Source organism: Leucopleurus acutus, assembly GCF_964270905.1.
Source record: "Leucopleurus acutus genome assembly, chromosome: 5".
Classification (NCBI taxonomy): domain Eukaryota; kingdom Metazoa; phylum Chordata; class Mammalia; order Artiodactyla; family Delphinidae; genus Leucopleurus; species Leucopleurus acutus.
Window position 1 is genome coordinate 123,715,665 of NC_139147.1, and position 17,301 is coordinate 123,732,965.

Genomic DNA, 17,301 nt, shown 5'->3' on the forward strand with positions numbered 1-17,301 from the left:
TTTTAGTTTCTTTACATTTCAGTTAAGGCATTATACTGATTTGTTAAATTATGTATGCAAGCAAGCAGTAATATCAGCACATTTCATTTCAGGATAATAATGGGAGGACTACAAAATATTTGTTGTAAAAAGGGGCCATTGTTTCTGAAGCAATGCAAACCAGTGGTCTGCCTTCATAATCCTTTCTGCTTATTTCCCTGTTATGCACCCTGAGCCTTTAGTCAAACCCAGTTGGGTCCAAGCTCTAGCCTTAATATCTAGAGGGAGAAGCTGTTCCCACTTGAGCCAGAGTTACAGGAAAGCGGCAGCTCAGTCCTGTCCAGGCCCCGGCCCCAGCAGCATAATCGACACAAAAACTCCTGCCCCAAGGAGAAGGGGGGCTTCAGGGTCAGAGTCAGGGCTGTTAGCCACCCGCCCCACACAGCCCTGCAGAGCCACATCTCCAGGGAGCACCCCCAGGAGCTTCCCCTACCAGCACTAGCCTCCAAAGTCCTGGATTTGGGTGGGATGGGGATGGTGGTGATTCCCTGTGCACAGTGTCAAAGCTTGAATGCTTAGAACTGAACCAGCGTATCCTTAGATCTGGAAGTAAATGTTTGGACTTTGAAGGATTCCCACTTGCTCTTTTTTTTTTTTCTAGCTATGGGGGTAGCACTCCACGGGCCTCATCACATGGGGCCATCTCATTCTAACTGATGGCAAAGCTTTTCCAACTAAAAACCTTATCCTGGCCTCTCCATACACATGCATCTGATGTCACTAACTGCAAATCGCTTTTAATGGCCTGTTTGGAAAAGGAGGCGTGCTTAATACATGTAGGACTTCTACAGTCTGAGGCTTGAGAGGATGCTGACAGGAGCCAGGAGTAACCACTGAGAGACATGGAGGGCACGCTGGGCAGAGCGTAAGACCCGCAGAAGCCGATGGTTACAACTTAATGCTCATCGGCGCAGTGACAGAAGATGTTCTCCCAGATAGGTGGTATTCAGTGTTACAGATTAAAGAGGGAGCTCATGACTAAGCTTCTGCATTGATGGGAAAGTTACTTTACATTAATTATCCCAGAAGCACATACACTCTGAAAACGGCCCCCAGAATCATCAGGCTCAGAGGTCCAAGGCCCTGAGCCATCTAGCTTCCCGGTCCCCAGTGTGTCTCACCTCCAGCACGTCACCTGCCCCCAGCCTGGCTCTATCTCGCCATCCTTGAACGCACCAGCTCATGCCAACGATAGCCAGCACCCAGCCCGCGATGCTAACCTTCCTAACCAAATCCTCCTTCTCCACCAGCCCTACTCGGGTGGGCTTGCACTGGAAAGATGGGCACTGGGGACCCAGGGGGATGAAGGAGAAAGATAAATCAAGAGGAACTCCACGCCAGCCCTCCATCCCCACAAGGCAACGAGCTGAGTTCTAGGGAACTCCAGACATCACTCACCCTCCTACCCTGTGCTAGACCACACGTGCCTGGGGGCACAGGGTGAGGACGTCACAGACACTGGCCTCAGGGATAAGACAGTTTAGTGAGGAACAGGCAGGTGGGCAGGTAGGCAAGCTGATAAAGTGCCACCGTGGCGGTCCGTATGGGAGCTGTGTAATCGAGGTAGGGGGGAAGAATACTCCCAGGGGATGCCCAGGGATGGATCCCAGAAGACGCACCAGGCTGCCAGACAAGGCAAAGGCGGATGGGGCAAGGGCGGGGTGTGCATCGGCGCAGAGACACAAGAAGACCCATGAGGCAGGGAACTGGGCTCTTTCTGCGGGTCAGGCTGAAGCGTGAGGACAACATATGGAGAGAAGATTCGCTCATTCACTCCTCAGCCACTGTGCAGGTGCTGGGCTCTGCTCACACGAGCTCACCTTCTAGCCCAGGAACAGCTGGGCACCCGCTAAGGGCCTTTTGGGATAAGCCAAGGAAAGTGGACTTTATCCTGAAAGTGATGAAGTGACATGGAGGGATTCTGAGCAGGGGGTGATGGACTGGGTGTGTGTGTTTGAAAGAACCGCCAAGGGCTGAGTAGAAGTGGATTAAAGAGGAACCAGCCCATGAACTGCAGGGATAGAGAAGTACAGTCAGGCAAGGAGAATCCAAGTTACCAAGTGCTCTCTGAGCAGTGAGGCCCCTGCCTCTTCACCCCGCACCCGCTGCCATCCCTATCCTGAGCTGGCTGCAGTAGAAAGACAAGAGTCAGGGATATAGATAGCGCCTGCCACAAGACGCAAGGACCAGAGACAAGAACAGCTCAGGACACTGAAAAACACTGAGAACACCAGACAGAGAAGGATCGGTGCTCTACAGACTGCTGAGCAGGTGTGCTGGCCGCTGCTCAGGAGAAACCCTGCCCTGCCTTTAAGCAGATGCAATCGGGCTAGAGAACCAGGTGAGTCCTTGTGGCTAATGAAGGGGAGACACTGGGCTTGATGCCCGTATCCAGGCAGTGCTCCTGTGGTTGGATCTGAGCACACCCCCAGTCTGCACACCTGAGGCTTTTACATCACAATGGATGGGCAACCCCTCCCTTGTCTCTTGGGGTGCCTTCTTAGGTGTTCAGGAGGGATGGCTGGGGATTGGCAGGGCTCAAGATCCCTGGAAATCGAGGCTGCCTTGGTACTGGGGAGAGAGGATGTCCAAGTGCACGTCTTCACCCACGGCCAGAGAAGCCACCCACACCAAGTACCAGGCTATCTCCATGCCAGGACCCACGAGTGAAAAGACATCAAGACCTACCAGAGTTGGCAGTCAGCCTGGGCAGGAGCCCAGCTTTTTAAGACCTGTAGCCACCACTGCCAGCTTTTAGATGACAGAAGGTGTCACATAAGACTCATCCCGGGAGGGCTTCCACAATTTGAGCACAGGAGCTAAATCACCCTAATGTGGTTTGAGCACCATGACAGAGACCTATCTGCCTCACACGTCCCCCACCCCCTCCAGAGAGCCTGCCACGCTGCCCCAAACGCCACCAGTGTGCGAATGCGTAACCCTAGGGGTTGAGCAGTGTCCTCTCTTTCTAAATGCGCACATCGCCAAGTGAGATCCTGCATCATGTCCCATTGCCTTAGCTTACAGGAATGTCAGGGCGTTTTCTCTCTGATAAGATGATGTAAGGAGAGCATTAGGTCACCACGTCTAGTAGACTTGAGACAGGGGCAGGGGCAGCTCCAAATCTCCTCTACCAGAGCCCGTTTGGTTGGAAGTATGAACCACATGACTTGTTTGGAAGCTGTGGCTGCATAGTGAACCCTCTGTCTTTAGTTAAAGGTTAGGTGGTTCTGATCCACAGAAGTAGCAAAGTTTTCTAAAGATGCTTCTATTCACGTTTCCCATTGGATGGAGAAAACAAATTGTAAGATTAGGAGGATGATGATTCTCATGATTATTGGTAGTAATTTAAGAAGTGGGTGGGCTTCTCTGGTGGCGCAGTGGTTGAGAGTCCGCCTGCCGATGCAGGGGACGCGGGTTCGTGCCCCGGTCCGGGAAGATCCCACATGCTGCGGAGCGGCTGGGCCAGTGAGCCATGGCCGCTGAGCCTGCGCGTCCGGAGCCTGTGCTCCGTAACGGGAAAGGCCGCAACAGTGAGAGGCCCGCGTACAGCAAAAAAAAAAAAAAAGAAGAAGTGGTTTCCAGGGAGCAGCCAAACGCTACCTCCAAAAGCAGACCTTGGTACCACCAAGGTCTTGCAGAGAGAGATCCTGGAGGGACTTAGGGAGTAGGAAGAGATATGGCAGGAGGGGAAGGAGCGGATGAGAAGGGTGCTGAAGATGACCCGACAATTCCGTCAGCCCTCCCCTCCTCCCTCGTGGGCTCTGAGACAAGAGGTGGGACACGTCTGAAAGCAAAACTCCAGGAAAACTCCGTCTTCAAGCAAAGATTCTTGGCTGGTCTCTGACTCGAGTTCCTCCAAGTAAGAGCGCTGCAATTTAAGGACTGGAAGGTTGGGGGGGGAGGGGAGGCAGGGGGGTTTTCAAGAGGGAAAAGATACAAGTGCAGTTAAAAAAAAAAAAAAGGTGCTTTATTTGTGACCTCTAGTTAAAAGAAGAATAAATCACTAAAAAGACTTAAATATAACTTTAAAATTAATACACAAGATAAGCCATCTTGATATTTCTCATGATGGCGCCATAAAGCCAAAATAATTGGTTTGCTTTCAGGAAAAAAACATAAATAACCAACAAAAAGAAAGTGAAACCTAGATCTTGAAAGTGAAATTCTTTTTAACTCTGATTATAAATTATCTCAGCCTCCTTCCCTGCTCCAAATGACCACACACCCTCCTACAAACAAACAAAAACACACAAGAGACGAAGAAATGAAGAGGGAGGGAGGAAGGAAGGAAGGAAGGAAACTCTTAAAATACCATAAACTGCAAATTCAATATTTTCTCTCATTCCCTAGCATTTCTGCGAGTTTCCTGAGTCATGGCCTGTCTTAGTTCTTGACTCTACATCCAGATTCTTCATCCCTTCCGTACGAGGTCTGGAGGAGAGAATCTGGAGCATTTTGCAGCAGACAAGTGTGCCAAGAAGTGCTGGCAGAGCAGAATGAACTGAGATTCTAGGACTGGGTGGGGTTCAACTGTCCTTGCATGAGGACCAGAGCACATGATTTTCCAACTCCAGAAGCAGGGAGAAGAATCCCCGACACTCCAACTTTGTTCTCCTACATTCTATTTCATGTCTAACCATTAGTGATGCGCTAGCTCCAGGGCAGACCGTTATCTGAGACACACAGCATTTCAATGGGTTTGTGGAATAAAGTGAAAATCTGCCCCTAGGAAAGCACTTGTGGGTTTGAGAACTTGAAGGAACAGAAAGAGTTGGAAAAATAAATATTCAGAACCTCAAACCACCAAACACACAGTCAATCAAGCTAGGGAAATGCTTATAGTCTCCTCCCCTGATTCTTCATAGGTTTTTATAATGCGAGCCCTGCTTCCTCTCCCCGCTGTGCAATCTCCAGTAGGCAACGACAGTAAGTCCTGCAAGTAGGCAGAGCCCCCATAGGAGAGGAGTGGTCCCAGTGACCAGCTGCTACAGAAGACCCAGGTACTCGCTCAGGAAAGTTTCTTTGAGGAGCAGGCTTTCAGCTAGATGCAGAGGGACTCCTCCTCTCTCACTCTCCATCCCAGCAGGTAAAGAGACAGCGGTCTTGGCCCCCAACTCAGGCGGGCCTGAGTAGAGACCCCCAGCTGAAGAGGTTAAGCCCATTCCCATCTCCCTGTCCCTCCTCCTTTCTTCTCCCAATAGCCTCCCAAGGTCTTGTTCACCACAGCCCAACCTCAGCACCCAGATAGATCAAGGGTAGGGATGTAAAAAGGAGCGGCAGCTGGCCCAAGGGAAGAGGACCCTCGGGTGCCCCAGTGGGGCACTAAGTTCCTATCACGCACACCCACTTGGGGCTGCCCTGTCCACAGCCAGACCCACTGTTGCTGGGGTGTATTTTGTGAAAGAAGGCAGAGCATTTGGCCTGAGCACACAGCACAAGCATCTCTGGCTTCAGGTACTGAGTGATGGGCTAATTGTTTCCTGACAGCACGAGAGAGCCTGAATATCACCCATGTTCTCCAGCTCCAGAAGCCCAGCATAAACGGTACTGCTGAAGAGGAAATCATAAATCTTAAGACCAGGATTTCAGTATTTTTGAAGGGTTTCATTTCTCCTCCCTTCCAACTTTGATATATGTACTTACTTAACAAGGGTCTGGTGAGGGTTCATCGAATTAATATATGTAAAGTGCTTGGACTTTGAAGAGAATATGCAATATAAATGCAAGTGTCGCTAAAAAGGTTAATCTAATTTACATCTAACACTTTCAGTTCATGGTGTTAATGAACTATATCCTTTTAGAGCGTGATTAATTTATTGAAATGTGATCACTTTTCCTAGTGCTATATATGGGTCAGCTTCTCCTCTTATTGTATCTAACTTTACAGAAGAATTCGGCATTTTATAAACTAAAATAATAAATCAAATACCCGGTAATGGTTATATTTCATTAATTACAAGGAGACATGCATTAGATTAACATTTATCTGTTTTAATTAACTTGCTGAGATGCAGTTATCCATGCAAATTGGAAAATGACACATCAACTTGACATCATATTAACAGTTTTGACTGGTTCTTCCCTGAAAATGTATGGGCCTGCAACTGCTGGACCCCTTGCATAACCATGGTGAACGCCCACCGTGTACCATATGCAGAATGTACATTAAAGAATTAGGAAGGGCCTTACCGCTAAATTCAGACTTCTCCTGAAAATATCATTAATTAAATTGGTAAGACAGTATAAAGACGGAAAGATGTAGGGTTTTGTTTGGAGGGTTGGAGTCCTGAAGTCTCAAAACCAATTTCTTAAATCTGATCACCTTATTTTCTTAAGCACTTTATCCTTCCAAAGGGTATTCAGAGCCACTTGCACGTGGATACTCAGAACTTTGACTTGGAGTCACTGCCTTCTCCACAGGCGATTTCCTCGTCAGGCTTCTTTGAAGACTGCAGATTTGTTTAACTATATAATACGACAGACATCACGGAAATGCAAAGTGGCAGAAATCACAAAAATGATGTGCTGTGTGTTTTGTTTTGTTTTTTTCTATCGGCAAAACTTAAGTCAAATTTCGGCCAATTAAGCATTTTTAGAAGCTATGGGTGGCATTTACAGCCTTTCTCAGTGAGAATTCCAGCGGCATCTGCTGGACTTGACTCCCTTACACATCTTGGTGTGGTTAGAGTTCACTCAACTCATCTGCAGAACTTAGTGTTTTCAACCTTTACAAAGTGAATGCTGTCATTGGTTTGGAAGGAGAATCAGTTAACTAAAGGGGAGAGGCCCGATGACTAGTTCCTACCAGTGACCAAAGGAAGGGAGTAGCCCTGACCGGGGGAAGTGTGCATGGGCAGAGTCCTCAGGGACTTGCAGCCAGTGTGGGTGGCATCACCCCGGCATATCGTCACTCCCTCAATACTCAGCATTCACTCTGGACCTCAGACTGTGCTGGGCACCAGTCACACAGAGGTGACCAGGATGCTTCCCCCTCGAGAGGGTCACAGTCTGCCTGGGGAGGCAGGGAGGTGATAGGCACTGTGATGGGGGAAACCAGAGGTGGTGAAATAAAGAGGGTCAAGGCCCCCACCCAGGAGCAGCCCTGCAACCCGTGTCAAGAAATGAAGCATTCCCTGGGGAACTGTCAGCAATAGGGGCTGGCAGGGGCACTTCTCAACCTTGGCTGGGCATAACAAACAACTGAGAGCTTTAAACTAAACCCCAAGTCCTAGATCAATGACACCAGCATCTCTGCAGGGGTGTTCCAGGCACCTTTGTTATTTTGAAACTCTCAAGTGGTTCCACTGTGCATCCAGGCTTGAGAGTCACTAACCCAATGGATAAGAGGGTAGTCTCTGAAAGTAGACTTTGTCCATTCAAATCCCAGCTCTGCTGTAGTAGCAGTAGTAGTTGGGTGAGCTAGGTAAGTAGCTTAACCTTCCTGGCCTCAGTTTCCTCACCTGTAAAATGGGCATAATAAGAGCACACATCTGATTGAGTGGAGGACTGAATGAGTATTAATACCCATAAAGCACTCAGAACAGAGCCCAGCACACAGTAAGCTCTTGATGGAAGATAGTATTTACTATCTGGAAACTGCTGGAAAGTTCACTGAGAGAAGAGAAGGCCAGATGAGAAGTGAGGGGAGAAACCATCAACGGACTTTTATGTGAGGCTGGAGAGTTTGGATCTATCTTGAGAGGACTGTGGCTTGTCTTCAGGGGTGAGGCTCTCTGTGTATCCTAGCTTCAGAGGAGGCTTGGGTTGCAAGAGCGTAGGCAGAAGATCTCTGTAGACACTCGGTCCAGGCCTTTGCTCTATGAATGCCTGAGCTCCTTGAAGGGGTGATGGTAGGGATAGGAGAGGTAGAAGGTGGGAGAAGGGCTGGTTTCCTCTAGGATGGGAACTGGTGGCCTGTTCCATCTCCTATCCCCAAGCACCCCCCCGGGGCATTGGCAATGAAATGTAATAGGAGAATTGGACTTCAGGTGCTGGAACCCCAGTGGCAGCAAAGATTCTGCTGCCCATGGAAGGTGAGAGTCAGCCGGGGACATCAAGAGGCCAGGCTGTTCAGACAATGAGCGTCACAAGGGTAACCTGGGAGGGATGGAACCTTGAGGCAATTCCAAGAGTGTTACGTTATTCTCAAAGCCCTGGGACCTTAACAGACTGCAGCAGGGATGGTGAAGGATGGAATTCATGATGATTGGGATGGCACTCCTACAGTCCTGGTGGGACCGGGGTTGATGTGACCCATCCTGGCAACAGGGTGATGGATGGGATGAGGAGGGGGTGCTTTCATTCCCAAGAGATGCTAAATAAGGCAGTAGCAACGGGCATGGAGGGGAGTGGGAAGGTTCTAGGTCTTTATGGGTAGAATCAACTGGACGTGGTGAAGGACGGGGTGTGATGGAAGAGGACAGATGAGGATGCTGGGGGACTCCAGGGCTCTGGCTTGGGTGAGTGTGCAGATCTTGTACCTTTGATCCAAACAGAGGCCACAGAGTAAGCAGCAGCTTCGTGGAGGGAAGAAGAGAGGCTGGGTTGGCACACACTTGGGGCTGGTGGTACCCCAGGGCATCCTAGAGGGGCCAGACATGGAGCAAGCCTCTGAGCAGGGCTTAAGGTGAGCTAGGAGAAGAGTTGGTCAGGGCCACCTCCGGAGGACTGATGTAAGCAGAGGACACTGAGCTGGGGACAAGCAAAGTCCTGAGAAGGTACTGGAAACAAGTGCCTGAGGATTAGAAAACCACTAAGAAGTGGGAGAAGTGGCCTTCGGGTGACATCATCCAAGATATCACCTGGCTTCCTGGTGCTGGGTTGCAACCAACAGCAATTAGTCTGACCCCTTGGTCTGATTCCTGGCTCTGCGGCTACATGCCCTGTGGTGTTCACTTACCAATCTGTAAAATGGGTATTAGTGAAAAAGACAATTGACATATATAAAATCCTGCCACAACAGCAGAAGAAAAGGCAGCCTTATGAGCAGTCATGTCACCTTCTATTTCATCTATGCCATCTCTCTTCCCTCTTGCCACACTCGCCTTTCAGCATCCCCTCCTCATTCTCCCCAGAGTCCAGGCTTCAAGTACATCTAATATACTTGAAAGTGTCTGTGGTAGCTTTTCTTAACCCTGCCTGCTTAAAAAAAAAAGAGTCAGAGGAGGGCCACGTTTAACCCAAATGAACAACTGCTGGGAGGTCTTCCTGATTCAGGAGACCCCTCCAATGGACCATGCAATGCAGACAGCTGCCTTCTCTACTTGAGGCCAAGCATGACGGGAGGGGAGGAAGGCTTCCAGCTGCCGGGGCGAGAAGAGAAAGATGATGTTCGCTCCTGACGGGGAAGACAATCAGGGAGTGAGGCTTCCAGAGAAACTGATTCTTTCAGCAATTTTGAAGACCCAAATGTTCTTGAACTGCCTCAGAATGTTCCAGGGCAGCAGAGCCTCTCTGGCCTCACTCAGAGCATAATCTTGGGCTGAAAACACATCATTCTGCTAGGTAAGCCTGTGTGATATGGGAAATCCATGTCTGCCACACTGCTCTGGGTTCAAATCTCAGTTCTACTGTCTCTAAGCTGTGGGACCTTGGGCAAGTTACTTCCCTTCTCTGGGCCTCAGTTTCCTCCTCTGTAAAGATGGGATAGTAATTCTACTTGCATCATTGGTAGATCAAACCAACTGGGGTTAAGATGAAACCAACTGACAGATATAAAGTGCTTAAAATAGTGCCTGGCACACGGTATGCATTCAATAAACATTCACTCTTTTATTAGCCTGATAAATCTGTATGCAGAAATATATTTGTCCAGGGCTGGGCTCCCTCCTTACTCCTGCCTGCGTACCAACATGGGCATTCTTACCTTGCATCTACCTGTCCTGCCCACCTCTTATCTGCTGACCAAATGCCTACTCGCCCATCAAGACCTCTTTCATTTTCTCTGTTAATCTTTGCTGGCTTCTCCTATCCTTGCCAATTTCTTCCTTTCCCACAAAACTTTTTCCAGGTGTTTCATGCACAGTCTAGAGTCTACCCTTTTCCCAGAAGCTACCACGTTCTCCAATAGTTTGTGTCATGTGTGATGTTTGCCCTAGAGAGAGCTCTTTGATATCTGATATTTGTTTTAGCTTTTCAATCCGCTCATAGAGAATAACAGGAGACTGAGACATAGCTCTTGGCTGAAACAGCTAAAAATGGGGCCCAGTGCATGTTTGGGTTGGCCTCACTCTCACCCCAAGCATCCTCCTCCAACCACTGCCGCCTCCTGTCTTCTGCCTATTGCTCCCCCAAAGCTGACAGCATGATTGGTATGGATGAATGTTTGTGTCCTCCCAAAATTCACATGTTGAAACTCTACCCTCAATGTGATAGTATTAGGAGACAGGGCCTTTTGGAGACCCTCTCCTTACAACCCAAATCCCAGCATATTAGGATTAGAAGAGATCATGAGGGTGGGGTCCTCATGAATGGGATTAGTGTCCTTGCGAGAGTCGTTAGAGAGCCTGCTTCCTCTCTCTGCATTCCACACAGAAGGACACGGTAAGAAGTCAGCAGTCTGCAACCCAGAAGAAAACTCTCACCAGAACATAATCATTCTTGGACTTCCTTCCTTCAGAACTGTAGAAATCAATTTCTGTTGTTTCTAAGCCACCTGATCTATGTTATTTTTGCTACAGAAGCCCCAGCTGATTAAGATGGCGAACTTCTGTCCTGTTCAGTGCCAGTGTCTTCAGCTCAGCATGCTTCCCCCAGCTCAGTCCTCTCATGATTCATCTGCAAACCCACCATTCCAATTTCCACAGGGTCCAATTAGTGGTGGGCTAGATAATAAATAATAAAATAATAATCTGCCTCAAGCTGTCATTTGGCTATCACAATGTCAATTACCCCCTTCCACATAAACATGCATCATCACAGAGGTTGCCAGTGTCTTAAACAAACAAACAAAAAAGAGTGCTTCTCTGCATTCTGAGACAGCAAGGCTGGAAGGAAAGTGTTTGCTGGTCAGGGGACTTCTCTTTACAACCCAAATCACACCAGTAAAGCTCTTCCTCCAGAGACCAGAATCCCACACCTTCGGCAGTGGCACATAGAGATGTTTATTTATTTAGATAACACACATTGCTGAGTCCTCCCTCAGAGCTGGCCCTGCGTTAAGTGCCAGGGCTTTTGAGATGAATGAGACAAGACATGGGTCCCAGCCTCAAAGGCATTCATAGACTAGTGAAAGAGGCAGGTGTTTTCACAATTCAAGCCAAATGTCTATGCGTGCATGTATTTATATATGACTATGTCCACACATATGCACATGTGGAGAGAGACAGAGGCAGAGAGAACAGAGTTTGAACAGAGGAAAGATATGAACGAAGCTACTGAACTGCCAAGAGGTCAGTCAGAAAGGGAGAATGTCACCAAATCTCAGATGCTAGAACCCAGTGTTTAAATGATCAGTAATTACAGTAATTACAGTCACTGTGTATTTAATGCTGTTTACATGCCATGAACTGTGCTAAGTGATTTCTAAACACTATCCTGACAACCACTTGGCAAGGTAGATCTTTGTATCCCCATTTTATAGATAAGGAAACTGAGGTTCAAAGGGATTCACTGATTTGTCCAAGATTATCTTACTGGGAAGCAGTAGGGCCAGGATTGGAACCCAGGTTTCTCTCGCTATGAAGCCCAAATTTTCCTTCCTACAGGACAGGAGAAAACATCCAAAATCTCTGTGTCATTAAACAATAGCACTGCAACTGCAAACAGGTGGATTCACCAAGCCACTCACTACTGACCGCTGTGCTCACATCCGGAGGCCAGGCAGTGGGGTGGACTTGGAGACCAGGACAGGGAGGGAGAATCAGGACAAGATTCCAGCCCTCAGAGCTCACAGGGCAGTGCTGGAGCCAGACAAGGAGCACAGGTACACCAGAGGGAGAGCCACATCCCGGGGGACCAGCCAGGGGGCCCAGTCAGGGAACGCTCCTAGGAGAAACCATGCCCAGGCCTGGCTGTGTCTTGAGTCACAGAAGGCATTAGGCTGAGGAAGGTGACCGTCTAGCTTGAAGACATGGTCCAAAGGGTCCAGGGCAGGAATGAGCACATCCTGGTCCAGGAACCACAGGTGCTTTGGGATGAGTGCAGGTCAGAGTGCACCCTCTGATGCAGTGCTGAGGACATTTTGTCATTTGTGCTTCAGTTGTTGGGGAAATAACTACCACACCCCAAGGAGACACATACTACTTTCCAAGAGATGATATAGGACAATTCACCATAAAAAGTCCGCACCACCTTCGCCCCCACGGGAGGTTCTGCATGTGCACTTTGGAATACGCAAGGATGGTTTTTGAATCTGTAAGAGGGAGGATGAGGCTGCCGCTTGAAGCTAGAACACAGGTTTCCATGGCTGAGAACAAGGCCCACTCCATTTATCTCCCAACAGGCCCCTTGAAACAGCAGCCCTGGACTCTCCTCCTGTGTATGCAGGGCCACAGGGGCTCTTGGGAATCTCAGAGATACAGTCAGCTTCCCTGTGGTCACTAGATCTGCCTTTAAATCCAAAGGGGAGAATATGCGATGAACAGTCAAGGGGCACTGGCCACGGTGAGCCTTCGCATTCTCACCCCAGTGTCACATCCTCCCCTGGTTGTCCTGGCAAGTCACTTGCCCTCTTTCAGACTTAGCTTCTTCCTCTGTGAAATGGGCTACCAAAACCAGCCCTGCATTTGTAAAAATGAGAGACAGCCCAGTTAAACGGATTAGCGCAGTGCCTGTAACACACTAAGGAGAAGTTCCACAAACTGCAGTTACTACAATTATACAACTACTGCTACAATTCCGCTCTGTCTCCTCCCCTCCCTATTACCAAATGCTGTGCTTGCAAGCCCTCTTCCTATCTCTATCTCCCTTGTCTGCGTCCCCATCGCATGTTACTATACTTGGCACAAACTCAGCCTGCTGTCATTCTCTTAAAGTTTTCACATAAAAATCTTGTCTCCAGTCAGATCAAAGTTCTCAAAGCAAGGCAGTAGTGAGATGGGAATGGTTGGTGGGGGGGCGGGGGGTGATCTTATATTTTCTAAGAATCCTCCAGAGCACTGAGCCAGGCTCTGGGCACACACACAGGCGGGCACTACATCAGTTACTGCTGATGGTCTCTACTCAAGCATCGTCCTGAACAACCAATACCTGGATGTTGAGGACTGAAAAGCGTTTGTGTACCAGATCCCTGAGACCTGAGACCACTGCTGCATCACCAAATTTGGCACAAATCTTAAGAGGTTATTTTGTATTGCCTTTTCTTCCCTGGATAAGACACGCCTTTCTCTGCTCAGAAGCTCCTTGGGTCCACAATGCCTTCCCAAGCTTTGCTCATGAAACATGTGCATAGGATCTGGTCTTTTCAAAGCATCCAGAAAGTGTTTGTCTTTTTTTGAATAATCAAGATACAGGAGAGAAAAGGAAGGGGTTATAATAGCTGCCTGGCCACTGTATTATTTCCGACGTCAGGAATATGTTTGTACTCAAAGTGCAGAGATTCTGCGAAAACCCCAAACAGTTCTCAGGGATTAGCTGCTCAATTCCCTACAGGAGGAAGCAAGAAACACAAAGGCAGAACAAGCTGTGTGCCACAAACACGACATCGTACACGAGCCCAAGCCGGGAGGACATACTTCCAGACAGTTGTCCAGAGGGTGCATTCAGGTCTGCCACGCAGCTTGATGCCCCACTCCCATTTTTCCTCTGTGAATGAATTCAGAAATTGTATGGGAAAAGAAAGCTATTTTTTTGTTCAGTCTTCTTCATAGGTCTTCCTGACTTTTCTCCTTTTTAGTGATGGGGATAATAATGACATGAACCTTAGAAAAGGCAGAGTCAGTGGTGGGACACATCATATATGAAGCATACCTTCAGTATCTCAAATGTTCTTCAGAAATTATATAAAATTTAGAGACATAAAATGCACATGCATTGTAATAAGGAGAGTCAGCCCTGTAAATCCCAGCTAAAGTGTCAGAGCAAATGTCTCTGTTTTGATCAAATATTACATATTTGTCTTTAAAAAAGAAATGAAAAGAAAAATGTAGCTAACGGCGCCCTTTGCAGCCCCCCAGTGGTTGGAAAGAGAAAGAGGAAAGAACGCGGGGGAGACAGCAACTCTAGCTCCGCAGGACCAATCAACTTTTTACTCCGGAAAGACAAATGGCTTATTTTCAACATGAAATATGTTCTAAGTGGAGAAGATGCAAGGTGTTGGTTAAAATGCACATAATTATTCACATATGCGTGAATCACTGAGAGCCTGGATTTTTTTTTTCTTTTCAATCTTTCTCTTTTATCTCTACCAAGTTTTCCATTTTGACCTGGGAACCAGGCGATGCATAAGCATACCAGGTCTTCTTCCCAAACAAGTTTTTTTCCCTTCCTTCACTTGCTGTGAGCCCCCCTGTATGTAAACATCGGCTTAAACATACGCCATTTGCTCCGCTACAAAGTGACGAAAAAAATCGAAAACATGTAATCTGCCTATTTAACAAAGTGTCTATATTGGGGAAGGAGAGCAAACGATTTGGTCGTTCTTTGTTTTTTATTCTTGCTTTCACCAAAACAAGCGTCTCTCTGAATGATCAACGGCTCCTTTACCCATTCCTTTACCTTTCCTTTACCACATGTTTGAGACATTTTCATAATCAGTTTTCGTCTTCCCCCCAAAAAAACTACCTCTCAAGGATGGGGGTGGGGTAGGAATTGATGAAAAGGAACAGGATGCCTGCTTATAAAATAATGTTACAAAAAACGATGCCACCAAACTAAAAGATTACAGCATAAACAGAAACTCTCCTATTCTCAACCGTCTCACTCTCAAGTTGCGGGAGAGGCATTCCCGAGGTCCTGAGGAGGCGAACTGGCTGCCTCGCGCTCTCCCCACCCTCCAAGGGTAATTAAACGTAGAATACATTCCCTCCTGAGCCACAGGTAAGCTACAGTTCAAAGCCAGTTTGCAAATCAGGTTGCCGCTAATACGGAGCCTCTTTATCTACAAGAGCAAACTCCTCTGTCCTCTGAGGATTGTCAGTGACCACGTTCCTTCCCGTACTGGTTGCCGGGCAAATCTGGCCACAGCCTTTAAACCAATCGCACGCCCTTCTATCCTAGTCAAAACGCAGAGAATCAACAAGTTACCACCAAGCCGGGCACTCCAGCCCAGAACTGCCACCGCCTCTCCTGCGCCCATCGCTACCCAAGCCCGCTCTGCTCCTCCCTTGCCTCTCCCACCACCGTCCAGCAAGCACGTGACCTTCCGTTTCAGTTCGCCCTCCAGACGCCCCCACCCCGGCGCTCCTCCCCGCGCTCCCAGGCAGCAAATTCCGCGGCTCGCCAGCCTACAGTCTCCCGACCGCGCCAGGCGTTCACCAGGATCTTGCTTCCTCCGGGGCGGGAGAAGCGGGGAGGTCAAGAACTCCAAGCCAATAGGGTTGCGGGGAGGGAGGTCACCGGATTCCGCGCCTCTGTGCTCGGGTGCCCAAGCACAGTCGGAGAGGCCATGGGGAAGGGTCACATCCCGCACTTCTTCCGGACTCCGCGGCCCACCCGGAGGGCGCGCGTTCCCAGGGGAGCCAGAGCCGCCCTGGGGGATCCTGAAGCCAGCCAGGGAGGCCTTCCCCGGAGCCCACAAGTTTCCACCCCATCCCCGAGCTGGGAAACGAGCTCTGCTCCCTCCTTTGACGGCGCCGCCACTGATTCCTCCCTCAGGGCTGGAGCAGACAACTGCCTGTCCGCGCCGTGCCAGCGCCCTGCTCCCGCCGCTCCCGGGCCGGAGCCTGCCACTCGGCCACTACACCCCCACTCCGACGCAGAAAGCCCACAGAGTTGTCCGGACTCCCCAGACCTGGCCTTCCCCTGGGTCCCTAGAACCTGCCCAGGGGTTGGGCCGGCGTCCGCAGGTGGAATCTCTCTGGTCCAGGGCGCTGGGCGCTCACTTTGGTCATCCCGGGCGCACGGAGGCCGGGGAAGCTGCGGCAAGGGAGGGTGTGCAAATCCAGCGGGGTCCCCGCCGCTTGCACCCTCAAGCCCGCCCTGCTTCCCTCCTCGGAGACGAAGAAACTTCCCCAGCACCCACCTTTAGAGGCGAGGAGGCGGCGCCGCCGGCTGCCCCCGCCGCCGCCGCTGCCGCTCCCCACGCCCAGCACCAGCAGGAGCGGTACCCAGCACAGCCTCCCAGTCACCATCCTCGCCGCCGCCGCCGCCGCCTACGAGCTGCCGCTGCCGCCGCCGCCGCCTACTGCCCTCGCCGGCTCTCGCCTTCCGGTGTCCGCCGGGCCTCGGGCCGCCTTGCCCTGCCGCTGTGTGCGCTTCGGGCGCCGCCGCGCTCGGCCTCCGGTGCCCGCCGCCGCGCCGCTAGCTCGCCCTCAGCAGCCGCGCTCACTGGCGCGGACCCCGAGCAGCTCCGGCGCTCACCCCAGGACGGCCCGTGACGTCACGGAGGGAGGGAGGTGGCTCCTGCATATTCATGAGACGCGGACACCGGCCGCGGCTCCTAGGCTCGCGGCTCTGCGCCCTCGCCCCCCAACTTTCCTCCACCGTCCTCGAGCTCCGGGGCGCTCCTCCTCCAGGTAGGACTCGGCTCCCAGAGGACCGGGTGGGCGGCTGCGGGGAGCCCTCCGGCCTCGCGCCCTCGCTCCGGCTCTCAAATAACTGCCTCGTGGGAGGGCTGGCTCCCTCAGAAGTGGTCCCCGGGAGACTGAGCGTCGCCTGCGAGGGCTCAGCGCACCGTGCCCCGCCACGCCCTTGGAGCTGACATCCGTGCGGAGGGTTGGGCGGGCGGGCGTTGCTGCAGGTCCTGCCCTTGGCCGGGTCTCCGGACGTTCTGTGCCGCCTGGTCTGGGGAGGGCGCCAGGCACACGCTAGAGCTGGAAAGCGCGAGTGCTGCTCGGAGTTGCCAAGATGGGTACATCACCGCGGACCCGGAGGGCAATGGCCGCACTCCGCACCATCTTGGAGAGGCACGAACAGCCACGGCTCTCGGAGGCTGATGGACCAGATCACAAAAGCCAACGTGGGCCGCTGGGCCTGACGAGGCTGCAGTGGGACAGACACTTCCCTGCAGTATGGTACCCAGGCAAGAAGTTACCACCTTTCTGTTTCACTCCAAGCATCTTGAGACCAGGCCACCCGACGTCATGCCTTGTAACACCTCGTGAGTAATTGTCAGTACCCAGAGTGCAACGGCCTTGCACGCTTGACAACTCCCCACCACCC

At 50.6% G+C, this 17,301-nt stretch overlaps 1 protein-coding gene across 2 annotated transcripts in view; it reads right to left on the reverse strand.

Annotated features, from left to right (window-relative positions):
• CLSTN2 (calsyntenin 2) overlaps positions 1-16,554 on the reverse strand; it is a gene marked incomplete at both ends in the record, with an annotated part of 634,289 nt that extends 617,735 nt beyond the window's left edge. The window contains one exon of one of the 2 annotated variants that reach the window (XM_082839413.1): positions 16,163-16,554. In XM_082839413.1, the coding sequence (XP_082695539.1) occupies positions 16,163-16,271 (109 nt within the window). The remainder of the gene's footprint in view (positions 1-16,162) is intronic. The other variant, XM_082839414.1, reaches the window with a different exon arrangement.
• Positions 16,555-17,301: the final 747 nt, after the last annotated feature.